This window comes from Saxophila tyrrhenica (genome assembly GCF_035928015.1).
Source record: "Saxophila tyrrhenica strain CCFEE 5935 chromosome Unknown scaffold_9, whole genome shotgun sequence".
Lineage (NCBI taxonomy): Eukaryota > Fungi > Ascomycota > Dothideomycetes > Mycosphaerellales > Extremaceae > Saxophila > Saxophila tyrrhenica.
The window spans coordinates 927,348-954,524 of NW_027041741.1; the positions used below are offsets into that span (position 1 = coordinate 927,348).

Genomic DNA, 27,177 nt, shown 5'->3' on the forward strand with positions numbered 1-27,177 from the left:
GTAACTCTCCACCCCCTCCATCCGTACTCGCTATGTATGTACAATCTCCACAACCCACGTCTTCCCCGTCCATTTACTGCTGCAGCCTCGTCCTCAACGGCGACATCCACCCCTGCCAATACCCTTTCCTTCCAATTATCCACGAATGCGAGGTGCTTGTCTGCGAACGCACTGCACTGGATACGTGGGACGGCCAGAAACGGCAGGAGGCTTTCCCTTTCCCTTTGACATGTTGGCATCGACGATGAGGGACCGGAAGAGGCAGGTAATGTACTCAAGAAGGACTTATCACACGCACGGCTCGTGGGAGTGTTTGGCTGATACAGACGCATATGCCAAGGGGAGCTGGAGGCAGTCGGGTACTTGTGAGATGTACCGGATGCATTGTTTCTGCGGTGTCTACTCTCTACCGTTCTATCATATACGCCAGCAGTCAATGCCCCTAGCTTTCATCCCAACTACGCCTGCTGACTACATCTATATTTCATAAGGGTACCAGTACCGATCTCACTTCCCCGCCTCTCCTCCACATCTACCCCCTCTCCATCCTTCCCTTCCCTTCCCACCCCATCTCTCTCCCCCCGATCTCCCCTCACCACCTCACACCGGCGCGGCATCCCTCGCAGCCTTCATACTCGGCACCCCCGCGACTTTCTCGCTATCCTGGTTGTTCTTCACCGCCTCCGGCCTAAACGCCAAACTCCCATTCGCCCCTCCACTCGCCTGCTCTTCCTCCTCAAACCCATTCATCTTCGCCCCGACAAACATCTGCGCCCCATCCACCAGCCTCCTCTCCGTATTCGCGCGCGTGTTGACGAAATCAGGATAATTCAACGTCAGCTCCGCGGCGCCATTGACCAGATGATCCGCCGCTTCGACGCCGAGCATGAAACTGTGGTCCTGGTTCCCGACTTCGTACCTCCAGCTGCCGAAGCGGCCGCGGGAGAGAATATCTTTCGCTTGGAGTTTGGGCAGGAGTTGCGTGAGCACGCCTTCGCGCTCGAGGGAAGGGGTGGGGTAGCCGTGGTCGAAGGCGCGGTGGTAGGTGGAGACGATTTCGTCGCCCGGGCGGAGCATGTCCGTGTTGATGAGCCCGGCGATGCAGTCGCGGAGCATGTTGGCGTTGTCGACGGGCTTCATGCTGGACTCGGAGACTTCGAGCATGATGCTCCAGTAGGGACCTTCTTTGGCTTCGGAGGATGAAGGCTGGCTGCCATCGGCGAGCTGGAGGGTGGGGAGTTTCTTGGAGGTGTCGGGTTGGTTGTAGGGCGAGTAGTTGGAGAAGATGGTGGCGCGGTAGAAGGGGCAGTTGTCTTCGGGGAAGTAGAGCCAGCATTTGTCGCCGATGCGCTCGGGGCGGGAGCCGCGCACGCCGACGCCGATGACGTGCGTGGTGCTGTAGAAGAGGCCTTTGCTGAGGTTCACGAGCTCGGGGTCGCGCATGTGCTCGACGAGGGAGTCGACGGCCATTGTGTTGATGAGTTTCTTGTAGTTGACGGTGGTGCCGTCGCCGAGGAGGACGCGGTGGCCGTCGGCGTCGACGAGCTGGACGCGGCCGTTTTCGCCGAAGCGGGTCTTCTTTTGGGGGATGGTTTTGGCGACTTGGATCCAGATGTTGCCCGTGCCGCCGTGGGCTGGGAAGCGGAAGGTGGCATTGGGACCCCAGTTGCCGGCCGTCTTGTTCAGGATTGTGTTGCGAGTGACGAGCTTGAGGTTGGGTGCTGCAACTCGCTCGCCGAGCCATGCACATTGCATCTGTTCATCCATATCAGTCCCGACCTCAGTATCCTGTGGATGTTGCTCACCTTCGTCGTCGGCACGGCCCACACCTTGTAGTTGTACGGCCGCATGAAGCAGTTCGCCAACCCCTCTCCCTGTGTCCTCAGGATCCACTCGTCAAAATCTTTCGGCTTTGTGTTGGCCACTCTCGCCTCCAGCGTCGCATCGATCATGCCCTCCAAACATGTAATCTGATCTTCCTTCGGCAGCATGGAGATGTTGTTCTGGAAGGGGTAGGGTACCCATTCGCCCTTGTAGCGGACGTAGGAGATGCGCTGGTGGTGGTACCAGTCGTCGTCGTTGGGGAGGGCTTCGTCGATGCAGTCGTCGAAGTACTTGTAGTGAGAGAAGATGACGTGGCCGCCGACGTCGTAGAGCTGTTTCATACATTAGTACTCATTACATGAGATGTATATGAAAGGTATAGACTTACAAAGCCCTCTGGTGTGCAGTCTGTTGAGGCCAATCCGCCAGGTGTCTCGTTGGAGTCGACAATCATCCATGACGGGCCGTTCTACGTTCAATCAGCCATTGCCCTGCTTCCTCGCCGTATTTTAGAGGATGTCCATACAATCTGATTCATGCGTTTCGCGGCGCCCAATCCAGTCGGGCCAGCGCCAATGATCAAGACATCGACGTCGCTGTTGGATATGTCAACAGTGGTACGCAACGTTTGGTTCTGGTTGCCTTACATTTCCTGCCCGTTCGCCTTGCTGATCTGGCGCTTGTGTTGGGCCATGCTTGCGGTTGTGGTGGAAGACGAAGACGCAATGAGTGAGGAGGTATAAGAGGGAGTGGTATGAACAGAAGAAGTGTTGTCGTCGTACACTGCTTGCCTCCCGAAATCTTTCAGTGCCAGACCGCCGCGTCGTCGCCGCTGCCGCCCCACGCAATGCAGCTGCAGGTCGAGTCCAGGGTCCAGTCTTCTTTCAGCCACACGTCTCACTTCAAGCTTTTGTTCTACCGTCCCAACTCAAACCTCCGAGATGAAGCAAACAGACGACGGCGTGGATGATATAGATTCCTAGATGCCGCTGTCGTGGACAACGCTGCTTCTCCAGGACAGCCGGTCCAACACACGTCCCATCAACGATTCCGGCGGAGGGCATTCCTACGATCTACAGGGGAGGCAGACCCTGGTCACATGCATACATACATACATCCTTCCGGGAGTGCCACAGCAGCGGGCAACAGACTTCTAACGTTCATGAAATCGCTATGGTATACAAGACGTTGCGCGACGTAGTAGAAGGACAGTTGGAGTCTCGAAGAAGCCTTTCGTGTCTTTGCAACACGTTGTACTCGTGTGAGAAAATGTGATGTTCCTTGCATAGAGGACGAGCGGGCCAATGAGGATTGATGGTCGCGAAACGAGGATTGCGTAGGCGTGTCTTTGCGTCTTTCTCAGGCACCCACTTTCGTAGATTGTTCTTTGACTTCTTCTTCGACGACCACAACGACTCTCCTTGACTTTCAGACTGTGAGCTGCCGCTGGTCGCACGGGATCCGCCTCCTAGTGACTGGTCTTATCGCGCGCAAGCCGCCCAACAGCCACGACCCGACCCTCGACAACGACTTCACAGCCTCCAACAGCCGCAGGTCGGAGAGGAAGAAAATCAGCACAAGATGGAGAACGAGAAGGAAAGAATATCGGACGAGCAGCCCAGGGACGGTCCTCAAGAGCCCATGCTGCCGACAGTCAACCCAGCTGTCTCAGCAATAACGGAGAAGCCTGAACCAGCCAAGGGCTCGATACACCCTGCCTTCTACATCGCGTACGTCGACGGCACCACACCTCTACCCGAGCCAATGCTAATAGAGCGGACAGAACATGGATCTCCCTCTCCTCCACCACCATCCTCTTCAACAAATGGATCCTCTCCACCGCCGGCTTCCACTACCGTAACCACCCCTCCCTCCCCCCTCCCTAACCACAGGTACACCCCGCTAATCTAGTGATTGTATAGCCATCCTCCTCACCTCCTGGCACCTCGGCTTCGCGACCCTCATGACCCAACTCCTCTCCCGCACCACCACCCTCCTGGACTCCCGCAAACGCGTCCCCATGACCGGCCGCGTCTACCTCCGCACCATCCTGCCCATCGGCCTCATGTTCTCCCTCTCCCTCATCTGCGGCAACTTAACCTACCTCTACCTCTCCGTCTCCTTCATCCAGATGCTCAAGGCCACGATGCCTGTCGTCACGCTCCTCACGTCCTGGGCGATGGCCGTGGAGCCTGTTAGTCTGAAGAAGCTAGGGAATGTGAGTTTTATCGTGCTCGGGGTGGTGGTGGCGAGTTATGGCGAGATCCAATTCGTCCTCATCGGGTTCTTGTATCAGTGTGGCGGGATCGTCTTCGAGGCCATGCGCTTGGTGATGGTGCAGCGGCTGCTGAGCGGGGCGGAGTTTAAGATGGATCCGCTCGTGTCGCTGTACTACTTCGCCCCCGTCTGCGCGCTGATGAACGGCGTCATCGCGCTCGTCGTCGAAGTACCGCGGATGACGTTCGTCGAAGTCCAGAACGTCGGCTTCTCCGTCCTGATCTTGAACGCTGTGATCGCCTTCCTGCTGAACGTCAGCGTGGTCTTCTTGGTAAGCCCTCCCCTCCCCCTCCCCCTCCCCCTCCCTTCACCCACCCCACTAACACTTTTACTTTAATGTTAGATCGGCAAGACTTCCTCTCTAGTAATGACCCTCTCCGGCGTCCTCAAGGACATCCTCCTCGTCTGCGCCAGCATGCTCATCTTCCGCGACCCCGTCTCGGGTCTGCAGGCCTTCGGCTACTCGATCGCGCTCTTCGGCCTCGTGTACTACAAACTCGGCGCCGAATCGCTCAAAGAATACATCTCAGCTGGACTACGCAGCTGGGCGGATTTCGGCCAGCGGAGGCCGGTGGCGAGGCGGTTGACGAGTCTTGCGTTTGGAGTGGTGGTGGTTATTATGATGTTGGCCGTGGTGAGTGGGACGGGCGCGGTGCCGGAAAGGTATGATCCCGGGAGGGTGGTACATGGGTGGTTGTGGAAGGCGCTGGGAAGTTTTGGGAAGACGGGGCAGTGAGGAGGAAGGAGGTTGTTGCCAGAGGTGAAGGGGGCATTGGCAAGCAAGGAGGGAGGGGTTGCTTGGAAGCGCGAGACGGTCGTTCGATTGGGGGCTGCGAGATGATACCACTGAAATTCTTTGCTGCATGCATTGGGGAGGCGAACATGTTGAGCGAGAGTCAAGGGGAGTTGGATGGCTGTTCACCAAAGCATGTACGATAGGATCTGGAAGCTTTACCAAAGTCAGAACCTCTTCGTCTCATCTTTCCTCGACTTCCTACATGATCACGAGGACATCCTGCACTCAACGCCTGCAAATGCCCGCCCAAAACCCCCAAGACACCTCGCTATGCATCCCCTAACCCCATCAAATATCCCCCACTTTACAGACCGTCACTTCTCAGTAGCAAGCACCATCTTCTCCCTCTCACTCCGCCTCCTCCTCTCCCCCTTCCGCGAATGCCTCCGCTCATTCTCCTCCCTCCGCTTGATCGCCCGCACCTCCTCGTTCTTAATTTCCCCCGCCTTCTTCACCTGCTTCGGCACATGTCGATGCCGTCCTATCCGTCTGATCTCCGGCATGTGCTTATACCGCTCCTTGAGCGCATCGTCGTACTCGAGTTTCTGCCTCTCGCCTGCGCTCTTGATCGCGGAACGGGATGAAGCGTTGCTGCGCCAGAGTCGAATGTTGCCGTCGTCGGACCCGGAGAGGATGTAGGCGTTATCCGGCGTCCAGCAGGCGGAGAAGACGCGCTGCATGCGCTTCGTGTGGTAAATGTCTCTCGAATGGCCTTGATTGCGTTTCCACAGCCGCACGCTGCGGTCGTAGCTCGCGGAGACGAGATCCTCGCCCGTGGGCGAGAACTCGACGTCCATTACCGCGCTGACGTGGTCTTTCAGCACGTTGAGCGCGCGCGAGAGGTTGCGCGTGTCGAAGAGGTAGATGTTGTGGTCTTCATTGGCGACGGCGAGGTTGAAGGCTTCCATGGGGTTCCAGCTGATGGCGTTGCTGGCGAGGGTGAGGACGGAGCGGTGGAGGGGCGAGGAGGTGCGGAGGTCGTAGAGGACGAGGGAGCGGTCGGTGGCGGTGGAGGCGAGGATGGAGGTTTCGGTTTGGTTGAGGGAGAGGGCGGTGATGGTGTCGGCGCTGGTGGGCCAGGCGAGGGTTTGGGTTGGGGTGGAGGAGGGGCGGGTGAGGTCGTAGAGGGAGATGGAGGAGGAGGAGACGGCGAAGGTGGGGTCGGTGCGGTGGCGGGTTATCGATGTGAAGGCGTTGTTGCCGAGCCAGGTCGCGGTCGGGGCGGATTTGGAGGGGGTATTGTAGGGGTCGAAGAGCTTGACGGTTTTGTCGCTGCCGCAGGAGAGGAGTTGTTGGTTGTTCGTCCAGCACATGCCTTTGACCATGTTCTCGTGGGCTTGCGTCTGCCATACTTCGTCTCGACTGGGCAGGTCCCAGACTTTGACCACGCCGTCTCCGCTGCCGCTTGCGAAGCGGTCTAGTGCTTTGGGGTCTTTTGCCAATTTGTAGACCCCATCGACATGCCCTCTTCCCAGCTGTCCAACGAATGGCTGCGCGAACATGCGCTCCAGCTTGGTGGCATTTAATGCTCGAGTGTATTCCCGCGCCCTTTCGAACGGGTGTTGCGACGGGTCGAGGTTGCGAGGTTGGCGGGCTACATCGCTTCCGGGAGCTTGGTGCGAGGCCGACGACCTCGACAGTGCCTTGATCTTCATCGTCGTGGAAGAGACATGTTTGTGTTGTCTTTCTTCAAATCGCTCGCACTTTTTCTTGACGTCGATCTCGGCCCCGCCACTAATAGTAGATCCCTGCAGCGCGAGGGTCGCCCCGCAGAGCCGCAAGAAAGCTTAATTGTGAGGCAGCTTCGCCTGCGCGTTTCCACGAGCGATCAACGACACAATTGACCTTCACAATACCATCACAACAACCTCCCCGCCTCCCCTCTCCACAACCATACGATACGCCATCACCCCACGATCGGGTGTTGTCGATTTACAAGATGGCAGCAGAGGACAACGCGAAGAGATTAGAAGAGGCGAAGAGCCAGGCGAAGGACCAACCAGCAAAGGCGGAGCAGATATACAAGGACGTATTATCAAAACCACCTGGCTCGAATGACAAGGCTGTGCGCGACTTTGAGAAGGCGTTGCAGGGACTAGGAGAGTTGTACCGGGATCACAAGCGACCTCAGGACCTTCAGAACCTCATCCAGCAGACAAGAGATGTCCTCACCAGCTTCGCACGAGCGAAGACGGCCAAGCTGGGTATGCAAACCTTCCATTGTATTGATACATGTGCTGTGCTGACCTCATGCAGTCCGCCAACTCCTCGACCTCTTCGCCGCCATCCCCAACACCCTCGAGATCCAGATCGACACCGTCAAATCCTCCATCGATTGGGCCGTCAAACAACGCCAGGGTTTCCTCCGACAGAACCTCGAGGTCCGCCTTGTTGGCCTCTACATGCAGAAGCAATCCTACTACGACTCCCTCACGCTCATCAACAGCCTGCTAAAAGAGCTCAAACGCCTCGACGACAAGCTCGTCCTAGTCGAAGTCCAACTCCTCGAATCGCGCGTCTATCATGCTCTCGGCAACGTCCCCAAAGGCCGCGCCGCCCTCACCTCCGCCCGTACCTCCGCGGCCAGCGTATACTGCCCACCCCTCCTCCAAGCAGGACTGGACATGCAATCCGGCCAACTCCACGCCGAAGACAACGACTTCAACACCGCCTTCTCCTACTTCATCGAAGCAATGGAAGGCTACCACAGCCAAGACGAAGCCGCCAAAGCCACTTCCGCACTACAGTACATGCTCCTCTGCAAGATCATGCTGAACCTCAAAGACGACGTCGACGCTCTCATGACCTCGAAGAACGCCCTCAAATACGCCGGCAAGAACCTCGACGCCATGAAAGCCGTCGCACGCGCGCACAGCAATCGCAGTCTAGAAGAGTACGAACAAGCCCTGCACAACTACCGCCGCGAACTCGGCAGCGACCGCTTCATCGCCTCGCATCTCCGCCGGCTGTACGACAGCATGCTAGAGCAGAACCTGATCAAAGTCATCGAGCCCTTTTCGCGCGTCGAGATCAGCCACGTGGCGCAGATGGTCGGGCTGGACGTCGCGCAGGTGGAGCGGAAGCTGAGCCAGATGATTCTGGATCGGGTGATTATTGGGGTGCTGGATCAAGGGGCGGGCGTGCTGGTGGTGTTTGAGGAGACGGAGAAGGATAAGGGGTATGATGCGGCGCTGGAGACGATTGAGAAGTTGAACACGGTGGTGGATGTGCTTTATACTAATCAGGCGAGCTTGCTGGAGTGAAAGGGTCTGGTGGTGAGGAGAGCAGTGCTGAGGCCCCGGGCAGAGCAAGCTGCACGATAGCAACGTGCTGTTGTTGCGAAGCGTGTAAACATAGACAACCTGCGTCGCTGTGAGCGGCAGCCATGCAATACATCAACTTTGAAGCATTGCAGGCCCCATCTGCTCTCCGAGTCCCGTTCATGTGGTTGCAAACGTAAGAAGACCCAACGAGCTCAACGCCACCCTCGAAAAGCATCCGGTTCTCCACGTGCTTCTATTCATTGCACTCTAGGTCATAAACAGTCATCGAGAAACGCAACCACATCAAAACCCTTTGCCCAGATATATCCTCTCCCCACCGCCATACCACAAAGTACCCTTCCGACACTCCAGCCCCTTCTCCTCGCCCACAATCCACTCCCCACCATCCTTAAATCGCCGCCCTTCAGGCCAGTACTCGGTACGCAGCCATGCGTTGAGCTCCTCAATTACATCCACGAGCTTCGCCACCTTCTCCAGATCAACCTCCCCTTCCCCCGTCTGGAAGTCCTTTTTGGTGATGAAACGTGCGATGGTTAGATGGGCGGAGGGTACGACGTACCGGCTCGCGACTTTGACGCCGGAGGTGGTTATGAGGTTGTGGAGGTCGCGGCGGAGGTGGTGGTATGTATACTGATCCTCCTCCGTCGAGCGACTAGCTTCGCCTGCTGCGGGGAGGAAAGAAAGCGCCAGGGCTTGAGCGTCGAAGCTGAGGAGTGGTTTCACCAGCCGCGCTCGACGGGTGAAAGCGTAGTCTGCGATCGACTGGATGTTCGGCCGAAGCGTCTCAACCAGCCCCTCGATCTCCGGCGCAGCAAGAGAGTGCGTGACTTCCATCGCAGTCATGTGCAGGTTCTCCGGCGGCATGATCCAGAGATTTGGCGCAACATCTCGGAGCCGTTGCTGAATATTTGAGATCAGGGTTTTGAGGTGAGTAGGCGGCCGTGCCCAAAAGACGAGGCAGTGCCGCGGGTCGACAAAGGAGTCAGAGGAGTGTTCGAGTTTCGCTAGGATCTCGTCGATTGTGACGCCAGAGAAGTCCGGGGTAAGGAGTTTGGCGCGTTGTTGGGTGTTGCGGTTGGTACGGTGGGTGTTGTAGCGGGACTGGATTTGGGACTGTGGGTGTGGTTAGTTGGGAGATGTGTGGGAGGTGGGTTGGTGGGTGAGACTTACGGGATCATCGTTGCAGGCTGCTATGAGGTCTTGGTATGGATTGTCGCCGGTTACGGGCGTGGAGGTGCCGGAGTAGTCTTCGAAAGTGTAGTAGGCCGCCATCTTGAAATGATATTGGTTCCAAATTTTAGGATGTTCTGCTCATCTGGTCTTTCTGGTGTGCTGGAGTACGGCTTATTGCACGCTGTCTCATGGTAATAATGACAATTCGCCCACTGTTGAAACCATTTCCATGTTCCTGATCCACTTTCTCCTCCAGATTTAGAGTGCGGTATTGCAGCTGGAGGTGGAGTCCGTGGCTGAGACTTCACTGCCGCATACCATAGGTCGGCTTTCATCTCGTCTTCACGTTCACCACCACCCTTGTCATCTCCTCACTACTGGAGCCTCTCGTTTACACCAAGCACCACCTGCAGTCTCGTGCTCACCTGTTGGTGTCACATGGTCTGTTCGTCCTCTGCACCTGCCAAGTCAGTATTTCATGAACAGCTGAATCTATCTTCTGCTCATCCATCGCCTTCACCTCAGCGCCTACATTCCCTACCCTGTGGCCATACCATGGTCTCACTACAGGGCGATATGGTGGTTATCGATGGCTTGCAGCCGCCAGGTCGCTTCTATCACCAGGAGCCTGTCGGTTGATTGGAGCTTCGCCGCTCGCTTGCTCTTCGACTGACGCCACCGATGGAACGCTGTGTAGAAACCTGCATACGCTCCATATCAGGTCAAGAAACATGGTCCTGGATACTCATGAGCGTCTATGGCTCAGACCGACCAGCTTTTCAGAGGGTGTTGTGAATTGAGTTCACCTGCTCTTTGTGCGCCACTTCCACATGAGTCGCTAGCGTGGTTTGGCCATGTGGCTCATTTGACAACGCGTCGCTCTTCGGTTCACGCGTTTGGCTGCACAACCGACTTAACGACACTTTTGGACAACATGCGGCGCAGCGACTGAACATTCTTGGCCTTGTACGACCATCTTGGAGTATCAAGCATGGCCGTGTAAGACAATTGGCAACATATCGCGGCGCTGGTGAGACAGAAGAGCTGCGATCACCCGCGAACATGCGTTCACCCATCAGAAGCCGCAAAAGAAAGGCTGTCGATCCGGATGATGAGATCCAGTATGATTCTGAAGAAATCGAAGTCAAACCAATATCGAAGGTCGCACCTCCTCGTAAGCGACAGGTTCTGACAGATTTGTCCCCAAAACATGAACAGAATAAGCGGCGAAGAGTCCTGGACTACGTTTTGATACCCGTTCCAAAGTGTTCTCAGTCACGTAGTCTGCAATCACACCACAGGGCTCAGATCAGGGCGTTCTCTTCCACGCCAGACAAAACAGAGTCGGATTCTTCGGACTATGCGACACAGCCGGAATCTTCCAGAGGTACGACACAACGGCCACGACGCGCCGCCAGCAGGCCGTCATATGTATCGAAAGTCGTATTTGAGGAGTCCTCTGAGGATGAGTTGCCAAGTACTGCACCAAAGCTGTCTGCCAAACCACGGAAGCTTGCAAAGACGCAACTGGTATCGCACGACTCTGACTTTCAGGACTCTGCCGTTCCCTCCTCTGAAGACGCTGCTTCTGACTTAGAAGTATCTGACGAGGCCATGTCGGATACTCCAGCAATGTCAGTCTCTGAGGAAGATGAGAAGGCCGCTAAGAGGATGACCAAGAAGCCGGCCACAAAAGCCACGAGCAAGGCCAAAGCTTCAAATACCAAAGCATCTTCCAAAGGCAAGAACTCGAAACAGGCAAAGGGGACATCTGCGCAGATGCACAACCTGACAGGAAGCGTCACCACAGATGGGTCCAAGCTGAAAGGCCTGGATTACAGTCTTCCACCCATCCACCAGATCGGCCATATCTTCCAGGACATGACCTCGAAAGCTCTGGGTCTGGGCCTCGCCGAAGCTATCAAGCACCGCCAGGGCCGCCCCCTTCGCATCGCAACCATGTGTTCGGGTACAGAAGCTCCCGTTCTGGCGTTCAAGATGATGCAAGAAGCCTTGAAGCCCTATGACCTGGACCTCAACATGGTACATCTCTTCTCTGCGGAGATCGTGCCGTTCAAACAAGCCTACATCGAGAAAAACTTCAGCCCGCCCATCATCTTCAGAGACATCACGGAACTGATTCGGAACCCTGAGGTGGCGACAACCGCTTACGGCGCAGAGGTCCCAATCCCTGAGCACATCGACTTCCTCATAGCTGGAACTTCTTGCGTTGACTTTTCAAATCTCAATAAGCTGAAGAAGGGCAAGAATGAAGGCGGAGAGTCGGGCTCTACTTTCAACGCTGTCCTGGCATTTGTCAAGCGGTCACGGCCGGCAATCGTCCTGCTGGAGAATGTCTTTGGAGCGCCTTGGGATGAGATGATTGCGGACTACGAAGCCACTGGGTATCTCGCGATCGGTGTCAAGGTCGATACGAAAGACTTCTACATTCCCCAGACTCGCCAGAGAGGGTACCTCGCTTCTTTCGACCGCAGCCGCATGCGCAACGTAGACCCAGAAGCTTTGACCGAATCCTACCTCACTACAATGGAAGGACTCAAGCGTCCTGCGAGCAGCCCATTCTCGGCATTCCTGCAGTCGAATCGAGATCGATCGGCGAGAGACAACAGCTACTTCGAGGAAGACCTCAAGCGGGAGATCGACTGGCGGAAATGCAAGTCACGGCATTGGGAAACGAGGGCAGCGTTCAAGATCGGCAATGCGCGTCCATATTCACATTGGCACGAGAACGGCTCGTCCAGAGTACCGGAGCATGGCGATAGGCACCATCTGGAGGACCAAGTGGAACGGGTCAAAGACTACACTGACATTGCCATGCTCCAGAAGCTGCAACCATTGAAGAAGGGTCAGGTGCCGGTCGATGTACGCTACAAGCGGCGACTTTGGGATGTATCGCAGAATATTGATATATCGTTGGACACAGCGCAGCGTGGAATAATTGGCTGCATCACGCCAACTGGGATGCCGTTTGTTTCCGATCTTGCGAGGCCACTCACAGCCGAAGAAAAGCTGTCCCTGCAAGGAATTCCGTTGGACATGATCTCGTTCACCATCGAGACGCCGGCCGAGAAGGCCGACCTTGCTGGCAACGCCATGACGACCACAGTCGTGGGCTCTGCGATGATTGCGGCTTTGATCGCCGGCCATAAGCTGATCACGCCGTCAGCTCCATCTGACGTTCCTCTTGCTGGCCGACCGGGACAGCAATCACTTCTGCTGAGCAATACTTCTAGAACGAGGGATAGAGTGTCTGAAGTGTTGGGCATCGGGACCGTGGACTTGCCGTCTATCCTTGCTGAAGCAGAGAAGACAACGCGACGGTGTTACTGCGAGGGTGCTTCCCGTGTCGCCAGAAGGGCCATCCAGCGATGCCGCCGCTGTGGGCACACGACCTGTGTCACATGTGGTGGCAACCCTATTCACGAGTACAGGCAGGAGCAGCTTCTTACGAAGCTCCGGGCATCACCACAAGTGTTCCATGAGAAGGTAGAATTAAGCCTGCCTCTGCGCATCAGAGCGCCGCAGGCTCCAACCTACAGAGACTTCGCCTTCAACAGCCCGAAGACGCACGCGACGTACTTGGCCTTGCTCGGCAAGGCAGCAACAGAGGACTTTGGTCGTCAACAGCCACAACGTACGTCCTGCTGGCGTGTGCCATTCGCGTCGGAAACCAGCGGCAGCAGGATCGAACTGGTTATAGACGATGGTCGCATGCAATGGCAATTCTTTGTCGCACCTCCTGCCGATACCGCTGCCAACGACCCACTCAGGAGGATGCTGCAGCAACCGATAGCCACGGCCGAGATTTCTGATTCTCTCTTCGATCTTGCGTGGTCCTGGCGAAAGCCGGAGCCAACAGAGCTGCGTACTATTGTGAAAGCAAGCAGTGAGCAAGCTCCCACCATCTTAGCTCGCGAACGCCTGCCGGACCACGCGCGTTCTACCCAGCCAAAGTCCTTGTCCATACGGGTGGAAAAGAATGGCAATTCTTGGCTGAGCTGTGATGTCGATGGCACATACCACTACCTTCCCCGTTGTGGCACCTCGCTGGAATGCTCGTACAAACGTGAGCCAAGAAGGAGTGGCGAGCTACCGATGTACCTCTTCCAGGATCCAGACCCCGTTGGCGCTGACGAAACGGATTGCTTCGTGTTCTCTACGACCATGGAGCGGTTCGAGGACGACGAAACTCGTGTCTTGGAAGCATGGTTGCCTCCGTCGTGGTCACCGTGGAAACAACAGGCTCAGCAGACGACAGTGCTGTCGTACGAGCGGGTGACACTGGCTGCGGCTGAGTTGGCCCAGCCTTTACCTACGAGCGTTGAGTTAGGCACCGGCGACTCAGTCTCCGGCCCGGCATCTTCCTGCGAGGAATACTCTGAGATGCTGAGTCTCTCTACTGCGGCAGACTTGCGGGAGCCAAGCCAGCTTGGGACCTCACACGTCTGGATAGGTGAAGCCATGAGAAGTAAGCTGCAACTCAATGATTGGCGATCAATCGAGGTCCCCGAAGCATCATGTTCGTGCACTCGCTGCGCGCCTGCCCGACCTGCGCCACGATGGAAGCTTGCCACTGACGGTGTGACCATCGAACGATACGAAGATCCCAGGACCGCGAACGGGTACGAAAAGTCCATGAAAGTCCGACCACGCCCTACCTCTGTGCAGGTCACAAATGCCATGTCAAACGACATCTCAATGGCCACGGTCCACTTTCTCGTCAACCTGCGTGCTCTAGCTCATCGAGCTATAGCCCGTCTGCTCCAAGGCGCGGCAAACGACGTCCATCTGCAGACGCAGTGGCGGCTCACGCGTGGCCTTTTAGGCGGCAGCACGTTCTCCTTGAAGCCTTTCAAGCTCAGAGAGACGAACCATATTCGGCCATACGCCGACAATCTTGATGTGGATGTCTCACTCTCTCCCAAACAGCGCGGATCCCTTGCTTGGATGTTGCAGCAGGAGGAGGGCAAGCTGTTCACGCTCGAAGTGACTGAAGACGTAGCAGTGCCTGAGCTAGATGTACGACTAGAGATGCGTGCCTCAAGAAAGCAAGAGTTCCGCGGTGGGATTTTGGCGGAATCGCCAGGCTACGGTAAGACCATTCTCTGCCTGGCTCTGGTACATGCGCAGTTCAAGTCTCGCACTGCTTCGCAGATTGTGGACGACCTTCGCCTCCGGCAGCAGAGACGCCCAGAAGCCGCTGGACTCATTCCGACCGCTGCTACCTTGTACATCGTACCCCAGACATTGGTCGGACAGTGGAAGGGCGAAGCGCGCGAAAAGGGTGGTTTCGGTGGCGACGAAATTGTCACCATAACGACGGCCAGCCAGCTCGACAAGTTCAAGATCGACAACATCAAGCGCGCTAAGCATGTCATTGTCAGCCGCAACGTTCTGACCTCTATTCCGTACGTCGCACGATTGGCTACTGCCGCTGCGCTGCCAGAGCCGATGAGTCTGCAGGGTCGTGCTATGTGGGATTGGCTAGAGGTAGCCAGGTCACGAATGCCGGAGCACGTCCAAGAACTTGAAAACCACGGGCTAGCGGCTCGACGTCAACACGCAAAGGCCAGATACCATGCCGACATGAACAGCGATACTTTCAAGTCGATCGTTCCTTCGCGCCGCACCCGCGGCAAAGACTACGTCTCTGCTGTGAACAAGAAGTCGACATCAAATGCTGTCAAGCCAGCAGCTCGCGATCTTGACACAACAACGATGGCAACACCTCTCTTCGAGATGTTCTTCTGGAACCGTATTGTTGTCGACGAGTGCCAGGAAAACGACCCGACGCAGAGAGTTGCTATATACGGCCTGAGTGCGGACAAGGCGTGGGGCCTGTCTGCCACTCCTCCTAAAGCAGATCTGTGGGACGTTGCGCAGCTTGGTCGAGTATTGGGATGTCCGCTCCCTGTTGGCTCAACGCAAAAGGGCATCATGAAGACCAAGAACGCTCGAGAGTATTACAAGGACATGACCCAATTTGAGAAGTTCGAGGCCAACATGAACGTCCCGTCAGAAGGAGGTTACGCCCGTCAATACGAAGTTTGTCAGTCATTCCTGGACATCTTCGCGAGCCAGAACATCGAGCTATTTGACTGGATACCCAGTAAAGACCATCTCCTCGTCGTTCAGAACAGTCTGGGCCACCAGACTCTGTACAACGAGCTGTTCATGCAAGCGGATTCCCAGGGCATGCAGATCAGGAAGGGGAGCAGGCATAAGACAACAGCGCGTGAGCAGCGCTTTGACACAGCTGTGGAGGACACCAGCACCGCGGAAGCAGCACTTTCGAAGCGAGCGGCTTTCTTTGATCACCGATCAGAAAATGCTACGGACCTTGACACGTTCATTCAACAAGGCCAGCTTGAAGTACAGAAGCTGTCCGAGTGGCTCACCAAAGCTGTACCTACGGCCAAGGCAAAGGAGCCGGAGGTTTTTGCCAAATGGAAGGAAGGCAGGGTGGACATGGACACCATCGGTGATCCAGACGTAAGATCGCTGGTACAGGAAGCGTGTGCTTTGAAAGCATCGAGCGCCAGAGCGATGGCAGACCTGGATACCTGGGATTCCGAGCCTGAAGAAGCCACTCACGGGAAGCGTGATCTTACGAGCCAGGTCGGAGAGAAGGTTGACAGGCTCCTGATTGCGAAACGCACTTTACGGTACTTCAACAATGTGAAGATGGTGCAGGCGACCTCAATTTCGCACAAGAAGTTATGCAGCCGATCGAAATGCACTTCGAAAGACGTAGATGTGGCTGTGGCAATTGAGTGCGGCCATGTGTTTTGTCGGGAATGTTACGACGACCACCTTGGAGACGACTCCCAGTGTCCGACGACCGGCTGTCAAGTCGATGTAAGTGACCACGCCTTCTGGAAATCGAAGATGCCCGCACAGACGACTACCACCACGCCGTATGGCGCGAAACTCGCTGCAGCGGTCAACGTTCTGAAGGAGATCCGGAAGCTGGGAGACCAAGCCATCCTTTTCGTGCAGTTCGAAAACCAGCTCGGGGAGGTCAGGCTTGCTCTGGAGGACGCGAGCATCTCTGCTACTTATCTTGACCCGTCAGAGGCTACGAGCCAGTTGAAGGACTTCAAAGAAACCGCCAGTGAAAAGCAGAAGAAGACTGTGATAGTCGTCAATGCCTCCAGCGAGACAGCCGCCGGCATCAATCTACAGAACACGAACCATGTCATCTTTCTCAGCCCGCTATTGCGCGACCAGCAAAATGCCTATCAGGACACGATGCTCCAGGCTATCGGCCGGGCGCGCCGACATCTCCAGGAGAAGACGGTGCATATCTACTACATCGTCGCTAAAGACACCATCGACGTCGACGTCCTGGAACACCGCGAGCGTCGCTCAAGTGCTTTGACTGAGCAAGGTGCGCCACCGATCAGAATGCCGGCACGAGCGAGATCGCTGCAGATGAGCAACGAGCCCAAGCCAGAGAAGACGCAGCTCGTGCGCGGCGAAGATGGACGATTCAGCCTGCAGCCGATGACATGGCTTGCGTGTGCAGGGAATGGGCCCCATGCGCAGGCAGCGCCGGATGCGCATTTTGGTGGTAGGAAGCATCGGATTCAGGGGTATGAGGATTTCAGCTCGCTGGCGAGGTGGTCGAGAGCGTTCACAGAGGACGATGAGTATCAATAGTCATGTTTGGAACGCGGTTGGGTACCGGAAGAGGGGGCTTGTTATGTGGCATCTTGGAGGCGGTGGCAATACTTGTTGTGTGAGAGTTGGATGTCAATGTTCATTTGCGTGCAGATTGGTGCAGTTTTAGAAACTGAAGTCGATGGTGACCTTGACCACGAAGTCACCGAGCGATTGAAGATGGAGCCGGCTTGGTTTGTTGGCCCTCTGTGTTGGGATCATAGCGGTCTGACTGCAGCATAGCATAGCATAGCATAGCATAGCCTGCGAATTGTTTAAAGCTCGACACATTGCACTCTAAATAGTCCAAATCTCCTCAGTCTGGTCACTCTCCTCCCAACACTAATAGATCACCTCCGTCCCCTTCGGCACCTCAAACTTCAGGAACCGCTCAGGTATGCCGTCGTAGGTTGCACCTTCGCTGAACAAATAGTCGCCAAACTCTCGATACTCTCTTTTCGTAATGCCTGAATGAGGGCCTACATCGAACTCATGCTCCCCGATTGTGAACTGATTCGGCGCTGCGTTGTGCGTGATCTGGTCATCCATGATTGAGACGCCGCGGCGGATCAAATTGTTCATGTATTCGGAGAATCGCTTCGCATAGTCGGCGCCTGACTCGCCTTCTTCTCGTGGGATCTGGCTAGGGATCTCCCTCATGAGCATGGCTTCTTTGCCTTCGCTGCGGAGGCGTTCGACTTCTTTAGGCGCCCAGGTTGCATGGTCGGATGGTGTTGTGTGGACCATGGGTGCATCGTCGTCTTCGTTTTCATCATCCTGGGCTGGACTGTCGACGGTTCGTCTGTCTTCGATTGGTCGTTGTTGTTCGTTGTCGGCCATGGTAATAGATATGCGTATTTCTATCAGCTGTTGGTCTGTTCATTCGAGCGTCTTCAAATGCGAGCATGTATATATTCATCCTTTCGTCCATTGAGTCATATGAGGTTGCTGCCTGCATGTACATGTTACATCGACCACTCCACGAATGGAGCACACTGGTCACTGGCACGCCTCGGAGGTTGGGTCTAGATATCCTTGAAGAGGTATGCAGCGTCTGATCCAGCAGTCAAGATGGCGAGCCATGCTTGCGTCTCCGGGCCAGGTCATGAGATCCAATGAACTCGTATCAGTAAGGCCGCGTGCTGTGAATGTAGGTGTCTTTGAGAAGTGGTGTGTCGTAAGCTTTCAGGACTAGGAAAGTTCCAAAATCAACAGCCGCAATCAACATCCTTTCATGTCGCAACGACCATGTCTATAAAATCAGGTGAGTATATACAAAGTGCTCTCAAGGGCGCAGAAGAAACATACTAACAGTAACAAGACCTCATCCTCGCGGCAGCGCCGACGACAACTCGAGGTTCTCCCACACCACTCTCCTCAGACTCCAAAGGCGAGCGAATCGCCTACGCCAGCAACAAATCGATTTTCGTCCGCTCAATTGACCAGCCCGAGATCTCGAAGCAATACACACAGCACACTGCGCAGGCCACAGTTGCTCGCTTCTCTCCTTCCGGCTTCTACGTAGCATCAGGCGATGTTAGCGGCAGCGTGAGGGTCTGGGACTCGCTGGGAGCAGAAAACACCAAGGGCGAATACCACATCATAGCCGGCAGGATCAACGATATAGCATGGGATGGAGACAGCCAGCGGATCATTGCTGTCGGCGACGGCAAGGAGCGGTTCGGCCACTGCATTACGGCAGACTCAGGCAACAGCGTTGGCGAGATCAGTGGACACTCAAGCCAGATCAACAGCGTGAGCATACGACAGCAACGACCTCTACGAGCGGCGACTGGGAGTGACGATACGAGTTTGGGCTTCTTTCATGGTGCGCCGTTCAAGTACAACACCAGCATACGAGGGAAGCACGACAAGTTCATATACGGCACACAGTTCAGCCCTGATGGGAACAGCATAGTCAGCGTAGGGAGTGATCGACGGATATGGCTTTACGATGGCAAAACTGGTGAGGCTCAGAAGCAGATCGGTGAGGGGCAACACAAGGGCAGTATCTTTGGGGTGAGCTGGGCGAAGGACAGCAAGAAGCTGGTCACATGCTCCGGAGACCAGACAGTTAAGATATGGGATGCTGAGGCCGACAAGTGTGTACAAAGCTGGCGAATGGGTGAGGAGGGTAGTGTGAGCATCCCTGATCAGCAGGTGGGCGTTACATGGCCTGGTGGCAGAAGTGACGGCCTTGTGATATCTGTGGATCTCGAAGGCAACCTCAACTACTTTCAAGAAGGTAGCGACAAGCCCGTCAAGGTGGTCAGAGGCCACCAGAAGGCGATTACTGCGGCTGGAGGTCTGGCGGAGAGCAAGACGCTGTGGACTGGTAGCTCCGACGGCAGGGCACGCTCGTGGGATCTGAGCTCTGGCGCCGCCAGCCTGATAGACGGCGAGCAGCACTCCAACTACGTCTCGGGAATAGCGACGTCACCTAAAGACGGCCGAGTGTACAGCGTCGGCTGGGACGACACCCTTCGCACCGTCGATGCGGCTCAAAAGTCCTTCACTGGCAATGCACTGAAGATGGATGGCCAACCAAAAGGAGTCGCTATCGCAACGTTAGGCGGCAAGCCTCATACGCTGGTCATAACCAACAATGGCATCGCAACATACGCCGAAGGCTCCGAAGTCAGCAAGCAGAAGACTCCATCCCCGCCAACCTGCATAGCAGCTTCTGGGGAGACTGTAGCTGTAGGATCAGATGACAAGAAAGTCCGTCTTTTCAAAGCCGGATCACCCGCCTCCTTCGACTCCATGACAGAGCTGAAAGACATCACGCATCCTCCTTCAGCCCTCGCTTTCTCGGACGACGGCTCTCACTTGGCTGTCGGCCTGTCAAACGGCAAGATCTTCGTCTACTCCAACTCATCCGGCTCATGGGCGCTAGAAACGAACCGTTGGTCCGCACATACTGCTCGCGTGACTTGCATAGCGTGGAGCCAGGATGGAAGGAAAGCTGTGAGCGGTGCACTGGACACGAATGTGTTTGTGTGGAGCCTGGCGGATCCTGGGAAGAGAGTGAAAGCTCTGAATGCGCATAAGGAGGGTGTTGGTGGCGTTGTGTGGGCGGAGGATAGTAAAGTCATCTCCTGCGGTGCCGATGCTGCCGTGAAGGTGTGGAAGGTGGAGGGGGTGGTTTGAAGGCATCCAGTCGAAAATACATGAAGCACTAAGTCGCTTTCATACATCACGTACAGCCATGACTTCGTGAGATCTGGACATCTAAATCGTATCTGCATAATGTACACATCAAAATATCACACCCGACGGCGACATCCCGTTCCAAGCGAACTGCGGCATCAGCATATTCTGGTCGAAGCCAGCAAACCCATCTGTCGAGTTATCGTCGAAGCGATCGAGTCCATCAAAACTCCCGCTTCCAATACTCTCATTATTCGTAATCGCAAAATCTCCCACGGCAGGCAAATCCAGCCAGGAGAACGAATTAATAGGTGCCGGCTCGTACAGCATCTGGTCCTGCTGCTGACCGTCGACAGCGTTCATCGCTGGACCTGCTCTCGGCTGCGTGCTTGCGACTCGTGTCATATCTGCGCCTTCAGCGATTGACTGGCGTCCTGCCGGTCCTGGCGGCCTTCTCCACAGCAGCTTGATGAGACGCGAGTATCGATCGCCAACGTCGTTCGAACAGGCACTTGCCCGTTGGAGTCTGTCGACAGTGTCTGTGATCATGCGGCGGACGGTCCCTCGCGAGTCGCCAGCCATGACGCCTGTCGAGCGTGCTTTGTAGAGGAAGCATGCCGAGTAGATAACGTAGAGGTAGTACCGCAGAGGCATGAAGCGGAACGTTTCGCAAGGATCGACGAAGCTGTTGAATGTGCTCAGCAGTGACTTGGCAGCGTCAATAGAGTCGTAGATGAAGCGAGCGTCAGGTGTTGCCGCAATATCGGCGCCAAATGGATGGCTCGGTGCTCTTGTCTGCTGTCCGTTTGCAGCAGCCTCGACTTGAGACGCCAGGCGGTTGATGGTCGCTTGATATGCGAAGGCGTTGACGTAAAGGCGAAGATACTCGTAAGACAGTATGAGGCTGGCTTTGAGCGGGGGAGAGCAGGTGAATGCACCCCATGTTGAATGCCATGATCGAAGAGCAACGCGGAAGTCGTCGATGTACTTGACGTACTCGCCGCCGTAGTTGAGTTGATTCGAGCGAGACTTCGTAGCATATAGCACATCGTGAGCATTCGAGAATAGCTGTGTAAGCTCCAAGTTGGCCTGGAAGATCGCTGCAAAATCGTCGTTGCGATTGAAGCGTGGTTGAAGGCTCGGAAAGTCCTGCGCTCGAAGCGCTGTCATGGGACCAGGACCTGTGAGGTGTTAGTTCTTGCTCGTGACAGCATGCATGGCGTTGGCGTGTATTACCTCGAGACCAGAAAGCCTTGCCAATCCGAACGGAAACTTGTCGGTCGCTCATATAACAAGCCGCCCACGCCAGGCGTTTTCGATTCAGGTCCGCCGTCGTTTCGCCTTCGTTCTCAGTCCTGAAACCAGTGCGATCGATACCGAGTAAGTAACCCAGACGAATAGCTGTTCCCACGAACATCCAAGCTCGCATGTCCTCCTCTCCTCTACCTACACTTGGGGTCGCATGAGGCCTTCGAGGAACCCATTCAGCGAGGATGAGCATTGCTTCCACGGCTTCGACGGATCCATGGCCACCATATACCAGTTCAGCGATGAGCTGCTGCATATGCGAGCTGCATGCTTCATGTATCTGCCACCATTCCTTTTCGTCCTTTGAAGCGACGGTCAGAATGGCAGCCAGCAGGTGAGGCTCTTTCTTCGCGATCTCCCGTAGATTGTGAGTATCCATAGCTGCAGGATTGGCGAGAGGGAAGTACTGATGGTACTTATTCTCGTACCTACAGGTGTTGTCAATAACATTCTGTGCACAGAACAAACAGTTGCGCTTTCTCACCTCGCCAGGAGTATTTCAATCATCTCAAGTGACAGCTGCCCCTTTGCCAGTGGCGGATAATGGATGTTGCTGCTGTTGCCAGGACCTTGATCACTACTTCGTCGCGTGTCGCCAGCACTGGGAGCTGCTGGAAAGCCTTGCATCCGTATTGGTGGTAGTTGGTTGGTACCATTGCGCTCCGCGACGTGTGCCAAAAACTCAAGAGCATCGGCCGGGTTCTGAAGGTCGGTCGAAGCTACTTGATCGTCGACAGTCATCTTCGCAGTCGGGGTCAAAGTGTGATCCGGCCGTTCCTGAGGCAGAGGAGGCAGAACCCGAGACTCACGGTCTATCCATGCTGGCATCTGCTGCGTATGCGTCGGTGTACCTTGCCAGTCGGACCGCGGTGGAGGAACTGGCATTGGCCTCGCGATATTGTCCCCATCTGGCGTTGCGGTTCCATGGGCTGAGGAGAGTTCCGAGTGGGTTCGCTTGACCCTTCTTCCACCTCTCCGTGAGCCGCCCAGAATACACTCATGCTGCTCCCTTATGCAACGCTCGCATGGAGGCCGGCCGGGCTCTCCGCTGGTGTAGCTAGGCGGGCTGTCAATGTCTCGTTGCAAATCTCCGACCAAGAAGGACTAACTTACAGGTCGCATCTTGACTTGCGCTGCCTGCAATGAAGGCAGGCTCGATAAGTGCGTTTCCTACACAGTCTTTAGTATGCGACCGGATGCTGGTGGTTGGTCTCCACTCACTCGCGTTCGCTCTTCGTTTCCTTCCTGCCGCTGCCTGTCGCTGTCTTCGGAGAGCTATCCTCAGGATCAGGTGACTCAGGACTTTGATTGTTCTGCATCGCCTAGATTGCTGATGACTATGATCGAATCGTCTCGTGGCGACTGACGGCAATCGTTAGAGGAATGGTGGAGAATGAGGAAGCGACGACACGACTTCTCCGCAGGTTGCCGCCCTCGCCGTCCCCGCGCGGAGAGCTGATCTTGGACCAGAGCGGGTAGTTCTAGAACGATGCCGATCTTTTGCAGATAGCGTGGTAGCCACGGATCGCAATACTGTACCTACTCATGCTGGTTCACTGGATTGAACGAACAAATACAGAGCGGAATGGCAGCTTGGTGGCAACCACTGCTATGATGGAATGATGACGAAGAGTCCATATTTTTTGGAACATCGACTGAAGGATTTCGGCGCACAGCAGAGCCGGAAACAGGCGGCCTTTGCAATGCTTCGATATGATATCTTAGTATCTAAGAAAGCTTCAGAACAGCAAATCGCATCTCGTTCGTGAACGTTGAAATCCCCCAACAGTCAAATGCTCAAAAGCACTCGTCCTTGCCGCACCAGCAGCCAGCATCATACCAGCGGCAAGGAAGACCTCGTTCCAATTTAGCAGGTGTTGTCGCCCCCGGTCACTCCACCGACCCTGGCATCGGACTTGATCTCGTCGAAGACCTGAAGGAATGCCTGCGGTTCCTCCGCGCCCTGAACCTCGTACTTTCCATTTAATCTGGCCAACCATGTCAGCATCTATGCACTTCACAGTGTGTAAACGTTGCTTGACCCACGTAAAGTTCGGCACTCCACTAATAGACTTCTTTTGCGCTCCTATGACCTCCTTATCAACTTCCGGACCGCCATTGTCACCATCCATCCACTCCCGAACTTCCGCTTCATCAAGTCCGGCAGCAACACCGCGCTTAACTAGTACCTCGCGGTCCGTGATGTCTTCGTTGACCTCGAAATAGGAGTTGAACAACTGCTCAACAACCTTCGTCTGCATACCCTCTCCCTTCGTCTTGGCGAGCTGGATGAGGCGATGGCTGTCGCGGGTGTTGCCAGTCTTGCCGCCGAAATTGAAGTCGATGCCGACTTGTTTCCCTAGACGGAAGAGGTGACCTTGCATCATTCTGGAGACATGTAAGCTTCCACTTCGATAGTCCACCGGGATGGGCTGGCATACTGCGTCCTCTGCGGACCAAACTTGCGCTCGTAGTACTCATGCTTGTCGACCGATTTCGGAGCATCCGGGTTAAGATAGAAAGGATACCATGTCGTTTCGAAAGTGTCGTCCGGGTTAGTCTTCTTGTGCTGCTCGATAGCCTTGTCCAGTCTATTCTTCCCAACGTAGCACCACGGGCACACTGTGTCGGACACCACGTCGATTTGGTACTTGGTCATCCTGCGGAGAGTTGTTCGGAAAGCCACAACGAATGTCTGTTGCTCTGGTGCTGGAAGTGAAAGTTTGAACACTAGTGTACTGGAGATAGAGATACTTGTATGTTATACCACTAAATGCCGGAGCACTTACATACCCACAAAGAGCTCGCTGGTGGCGATGCTTCGGTATTCCACGAACGTGATTAGTAATTGCAGCAAAAAAGGTCTGACATTCGGAATTGTGGGCGCTCCTTTGCACAAAATACAGAGGTCGCACAACGGCACTTCTGCGGAGAGTATAGATTGTTGGGCACACGGCCGTTGCGGCGTTGGAGTAGATTTTAGAAGGCAAGGAGGAATAAGTGATCAAGTGAAGTCCAGGCAGTGAATGTGGCCCATGCTCAAAAACATTCACCCGCTGCAACAGCCCACTTGCATAACTTATCTTCCTTTGACAACCGCGATCATGCAATTCTCCGCCTAACTCGGTCAATGAGTCTTTTCGATGGATCATAACATGGAGGACGAGGTATCGGGCGAGCCTCTCTTCCGCGCCAACAAACGACGCAAGGTCTTCCGAAAGCGAGCAGATCCGCAGGACGACAGCGAAGGCGCCGCCAATGATGAAGCAGCAGCTGTTACTATCAGTAATCAGACCCCAGAGGTCGAAGAGCCCTCTACCGGAGCTATCAGATCCCAGCGAAGACCCATCAACAGGAAACATGGAATCGGTTTCACGAGCACCAAGGGCCGAAACGGATCACGAAAGGATGGCAATGAAGAGATGGCAGTGGTGCTAGCGAATGCGCCTGAAGCGCAGGATGTGCCTGGAAGTGACAGATTCGTCAAACCGACTGGAAAAGTTGCTGTGGCAGAGGACAAGCATATGTACGTTGCGCCCCGAAGTACATGTTGGACGGAGCAGGAACGGCACTAACGGCGTAGGATGGCATACATAGACTCCAAGCTGGCTGACGCACGCTCGCCGACTCCGCCTGTTAATGGTATACATGGCGCATCGTCGCTGGGATCAGTCGCGACTGAGGGGACTGCGGGGTTTGCACCAGGAGCAACTGGCTCTGCAACAAGCCCTGTCCAAGCCGATGGAGATCGCACACTCGAGCCAGCCGCCGCACGAAGCTACCGAGTCTATCAACGACCGACGAGGCGACGGCCCAAGCCATCCCGCGATCAAGCAGACATTGCTCGCGATTCCATGATCGACCAAATCATGCAAGAGTCCTCAGTGCCTCTATACGACCGGCCAAATGCCGCTGCTACCGCCGCCGATATGGACGAGATGGACAACGATGCTGCAGCAGCTGAGGCATACAAGGCTCAACTCCTCGCCGAGATGGAGGCTCACAAGAGACGACCACCCAAGACAGTCGCGAAGGATGCGAAAGCGCCGACAGGACCGAAGCTGGGTGGTAGTCGGGCGCAGAGGGAGCGGATGAAGGCGCTGGAGGAGGCCAAGGGCGGGGGTGGCGTGAAGAAGTAGGAGGAAGATACTGTGTAGCAAGCAAGCGTGACGACCGACAGTCCATCCAGGAATCGCTTCTTCCCCATTGACAACATCATCCGCTCAGCGCCGAAGGGCCGTTGGTGCTGTCGATACTCCGCGGAGGGGTGGATATAGCCTGTACTCGTCCCCGCGTTTTATTACAGAACTTAGACCGCGTTGGCTGCCAGGTGGAGTATCATGAAGGCTTCAACGGCAACTATTGAAGTCTATACAGGAGATTGTAGTTCCACGTGGGACGTCCTCGGAATACATTTATCCGCTCATTCTTGGCCTTGAGACGTAGGTGTCATTGGTAGCTGCTGGGGTATGTTCAATAAGCACCTACTTGCTGTTGTCCATACGTGAGAGTAGGATACATGTTCGTTGCGCAATGCTGCTACAGTGTCTACGTTTCTTGGCCCCTCCCCTCCTCTATCTGCAGGGTCAGGACGTCCACCGCAAGCCCCTATCTCTTGTCCTCACCGCAAGGTTGGCCCCAGGCGTAGGTAAGCAATAAAGACTGCGATTCCAGACTTTCGTTATCGGTATCGCAAGATTCGTCGCCTGTAGGTACAGGACGCCATGCTTTCAGCACAGACATCTCAACCAGTCTTCGCGGTAGAAAGCTTTAGAGCTCACCACTAGAGCTCGCCGGCGCCGCGCTGTAGTCACCACCGAATGGACCAGAACAGAAGGTTAGAACCAAGAGTCTCATAACCATGGTCCGACAGCTCGACTCGGCAACAGTACCAGAGATATTGAGTGTGGGGAAGATCTCGTCGCGTGGCAGAAGGGTTGAGGTTACAGATTACGAGATCTTCCTCAAGTGCGAGTCATTCAGATGTGTGTTCGTGAAACACGGAACCCACGAACAGCGGAAGAATTCTCCAACGAGGCACATACCGCTGCGGATTTGTCAGGCGTGCGAGGCTGCACATGAGCAATGTCAGCAGTAGCCTTGCCTGCACAGCCGCAAGTGTGAACACAGCTGCCGATAGAATGAAGTGCGAGATAGAAATTGGTATAGCACCGCATGCACAGCGTTATTCAGTTGTTGGTCATGAGTCGAGACCGAGTCGAACGCCGGGTTGAGACCGCCCTATACAGATGCGGTTGGTTTTAGCTTCGGGCACTTTGAGCAACTGCATCGCAATCGCACCTTCCTCGTCTTGCCCTCCCTCCGCATTGCTCCAAATCCAATTCCAACGTCACATCATAGCTTCTTGCTTGAACACTGCACACGATAACGATCCCCGCACACCGCAACGCCCGATGGTCAGCCTCGCGATTGGAGAAGTCGCTTGCCGAATTGGTATACGAGAACGTCGGGGTCGCACGCTTCTGGAAGCAATGACATGGGCTTGCATGAGGGCGTGAACGCCGCGATATGCGGGTCTGCCGGTTGCCGTGCTCGACCGAACGACGAACCTCTTGCGCGAACAGGCAATTCCAAAATATCAGTCAATCAGAAACTGACGAGCTCACAGGCGAGCAACGGCTCAAGATGAAACGAAGCATTGATCGGAGAGATCGCGCGGGC

The 27,177-nt window shown here is 55.4% G+C and overlaps 11 protein-coding genes across 11 annotated transcripts; 5 read left to right on the forward strand and 6 right to left on the reverse strand.

Moving 5' to 3' along the window:
- Positions 1-600: 600 nt before the first annotated feature.
- LTR77_006300 (uncharacterized protein) lies at positions 601-2,518 on the reverse strand (the record flags this gene model as incomplete). The annotated part of the gene is made up of 5 exons (XM_064803542.1): positions 601-1,755; positions 1,806-2,156; positions 2,213-2,293; positions 2,351-2,420; positions 2,472-2,518. 5 exons carry the CDS (start codon positions 2,516-2,518, stop codon positions 601-603), a joined length of 1,704 nt encoding a protein of 567 aa, XP_064658457.1.
- Positions 2,519-3,405: 887 nt separating this feature from the next.
- Positions 3,406-4,837, forward strand: LTR77_006301 (uncharacterized protein; the record flags this gene model as incomplete). The annotated part of the gene is made up of 3 exons (XM_064803543.1): positions 3,406-3,554; positions 3,736-4,372; positions 4,445-4,837. The coding sequence occupies 3 exons, from the start codon at positions 3,406-3,408 to the stop codon at positions 4,835-4,837; spliced, it is 1,179 nt and encodes a 392-aa protein (XP_064658458.1).
- Positions 4,838-5,211: 374 nt separating this feature from the next.
- sof1 lies at positions 5,212-6,552 on the reverse strand (the record flags this gene model as incomplete). Its single annotated transcript, XM_064803544.1, has 1 exon — positions 5,212-6,552. The coding sequence occupies one exon, from the start codon at positions 6,550-6,552 to the stop codon at positions 5,212-5,214; it is 1,341 nt and encodes a 446-aa protein (XP_064658459.1).
- A 284-nt stretch (positions 6,553-6,836) lies between these two features.
- RPN6 (26S proteasome regulatory subunit rpn6) lies at positions 6,837-8,160 on the forward strand (the record flags this gene model as incomplete). The annotated part of the gene is made up of 2 exons (XM_064803545.1): positions 6,837-7,101; positions 7,154-8,160. The coding sequence occupies 2 exons, from the start codon at positions 6,837-6,839 to the stop codon at positions 8,158-8,160; spliced, it is 1,272 nt and encodes a 423-aa protein (XP_064658460.1).
- Positions 8,161-8,463: 303 nt separating this feature from the next.
- On the reverse strand, positions 8,464-9,453 carry LTR77_006304 (uncharacterized protein; the record flags this gene model as incomplete). The annotated part of the gene is made up of 2 exons (XM_064803546.1): positions 8,464-9,294; positions 9,352-9,453. The coding sequence occupies 2 exons, from the start codon at positions 9,451-9,453 to the stop codon at positions 8,464-8,466; spliced, it is 933 nt and encodes a 310-aa protein (XP_064658461.1).
- A 963-nt stretch (positions 9,454-10,416) lies between these two features.
- On the forward strand, positions 10,417-17,037 carry LTR77_006305 (uncharacterized protein; the record flags this gene model as incomplete). Its single annotated transcript, XM_064803547.1, has 2 exons — positions 10,417-10,528; positions 10,550-17,037. The coding sequence occupies 2 exons, from the start codon at positions 10,417-10,419 to the stop codon at positions 17,035-17,037; spliced, it is 6,600 nt and encodes a 2,199-aa protein (XP_064658462.1).
- A 126-nt stretch (positions 17,038-17,163) lies between these two features.
- LTR77_006306 (uncharacterized protein) lies at positions 17,164-17,877 on the reverse strand (the record flags this gene model as incomplete). The annotated part of the gene is made up of 2 exons (XM_064803548.1): positions 17,164-17,269; positions 17,381-17,877. The coding sequence occupies 2 exons, from the start codon at positions 17,875-17,877 to the stop codon at positions 17,164-17,166; spliced, it is 603 nt and encodes a 200-aa protein (XP_064658463.1).
- Positions 17,878-18,285: 408 nt separating this feature from the next.
- AIP1 (WD40 repeat-like protein) lies at positions 18,286-20,187 on the forward strand (the record flags this gene model as incomplete). Its single annotated transcript, XM_064803549.1, has 2 exons — positions 18,286-18,301; positions 18,359-20,187. 2 exons carry the CDS (start codon positions 18,286-18,288, stop codon positions 20,185-20,187), a joined length of 1,845 nt encoding a protein of 614 aa, XP_064658464.1.
- A 108-nt stretch (positions 20,188-20,295) lies between these two features.
- Positions 20,296-22,323, reverse strand: LTR77_006308 (uncharacterized protein; the record flags this gene model as incomplete). The annotated part of the gene is made up of 3 exons (XM_064803550.1): positions 20,296-21,368; positions 21,424-21,923; positions 21,980-22,323. 3 exons carry the CDS (start codon positions 22,321-22,323, stop codon positions 20,296-20,298), a joined length of 1,917 nt encoding a protein of 638 aa, XP_064658465.1.
- A 1,039-nt stretch (positions 22,324-23,362) lies between these two features.
- Positions 23,363-24,154, reverse strand: LTR77_006309 (uncharacterized protein; the record flags this gene model as incomplete). Its single annotated transcript, XM_064803551.1, has 3 exons — positions 23,363-23,483; positions 23,542-23,883; positions 23,937-24,154. The coding sequence occupies 3 exons, from the start codon at positions 24,152-24,154 to the stop codon at positions 23,363-23,365; spliced, it is 681 nt and encodes a 226-aa protein (XP_064658466.1).
- Positions 24,155-24,650: 496 nt separating this feature from the next.
- Positions 24,651-25,634, forward strand: LTR77_006310 (uncharacterized protein; the record flags this gene model as incomplete). The annotated part of the gene is made up of 2 exons (XM_064803552.1): positions 24,651-25,021; positions 25,079-25,634. 2 exons carry the CDS (start codon positions 24,651-24,653, stop codon positions 25,632-25,634), a joined length of 927 nt encoding a protein of 308 aa, XP_064658467.1.
- Between the last annotated feature and the right edge of the window lie 1,543 nt (positions 25,635-27,177).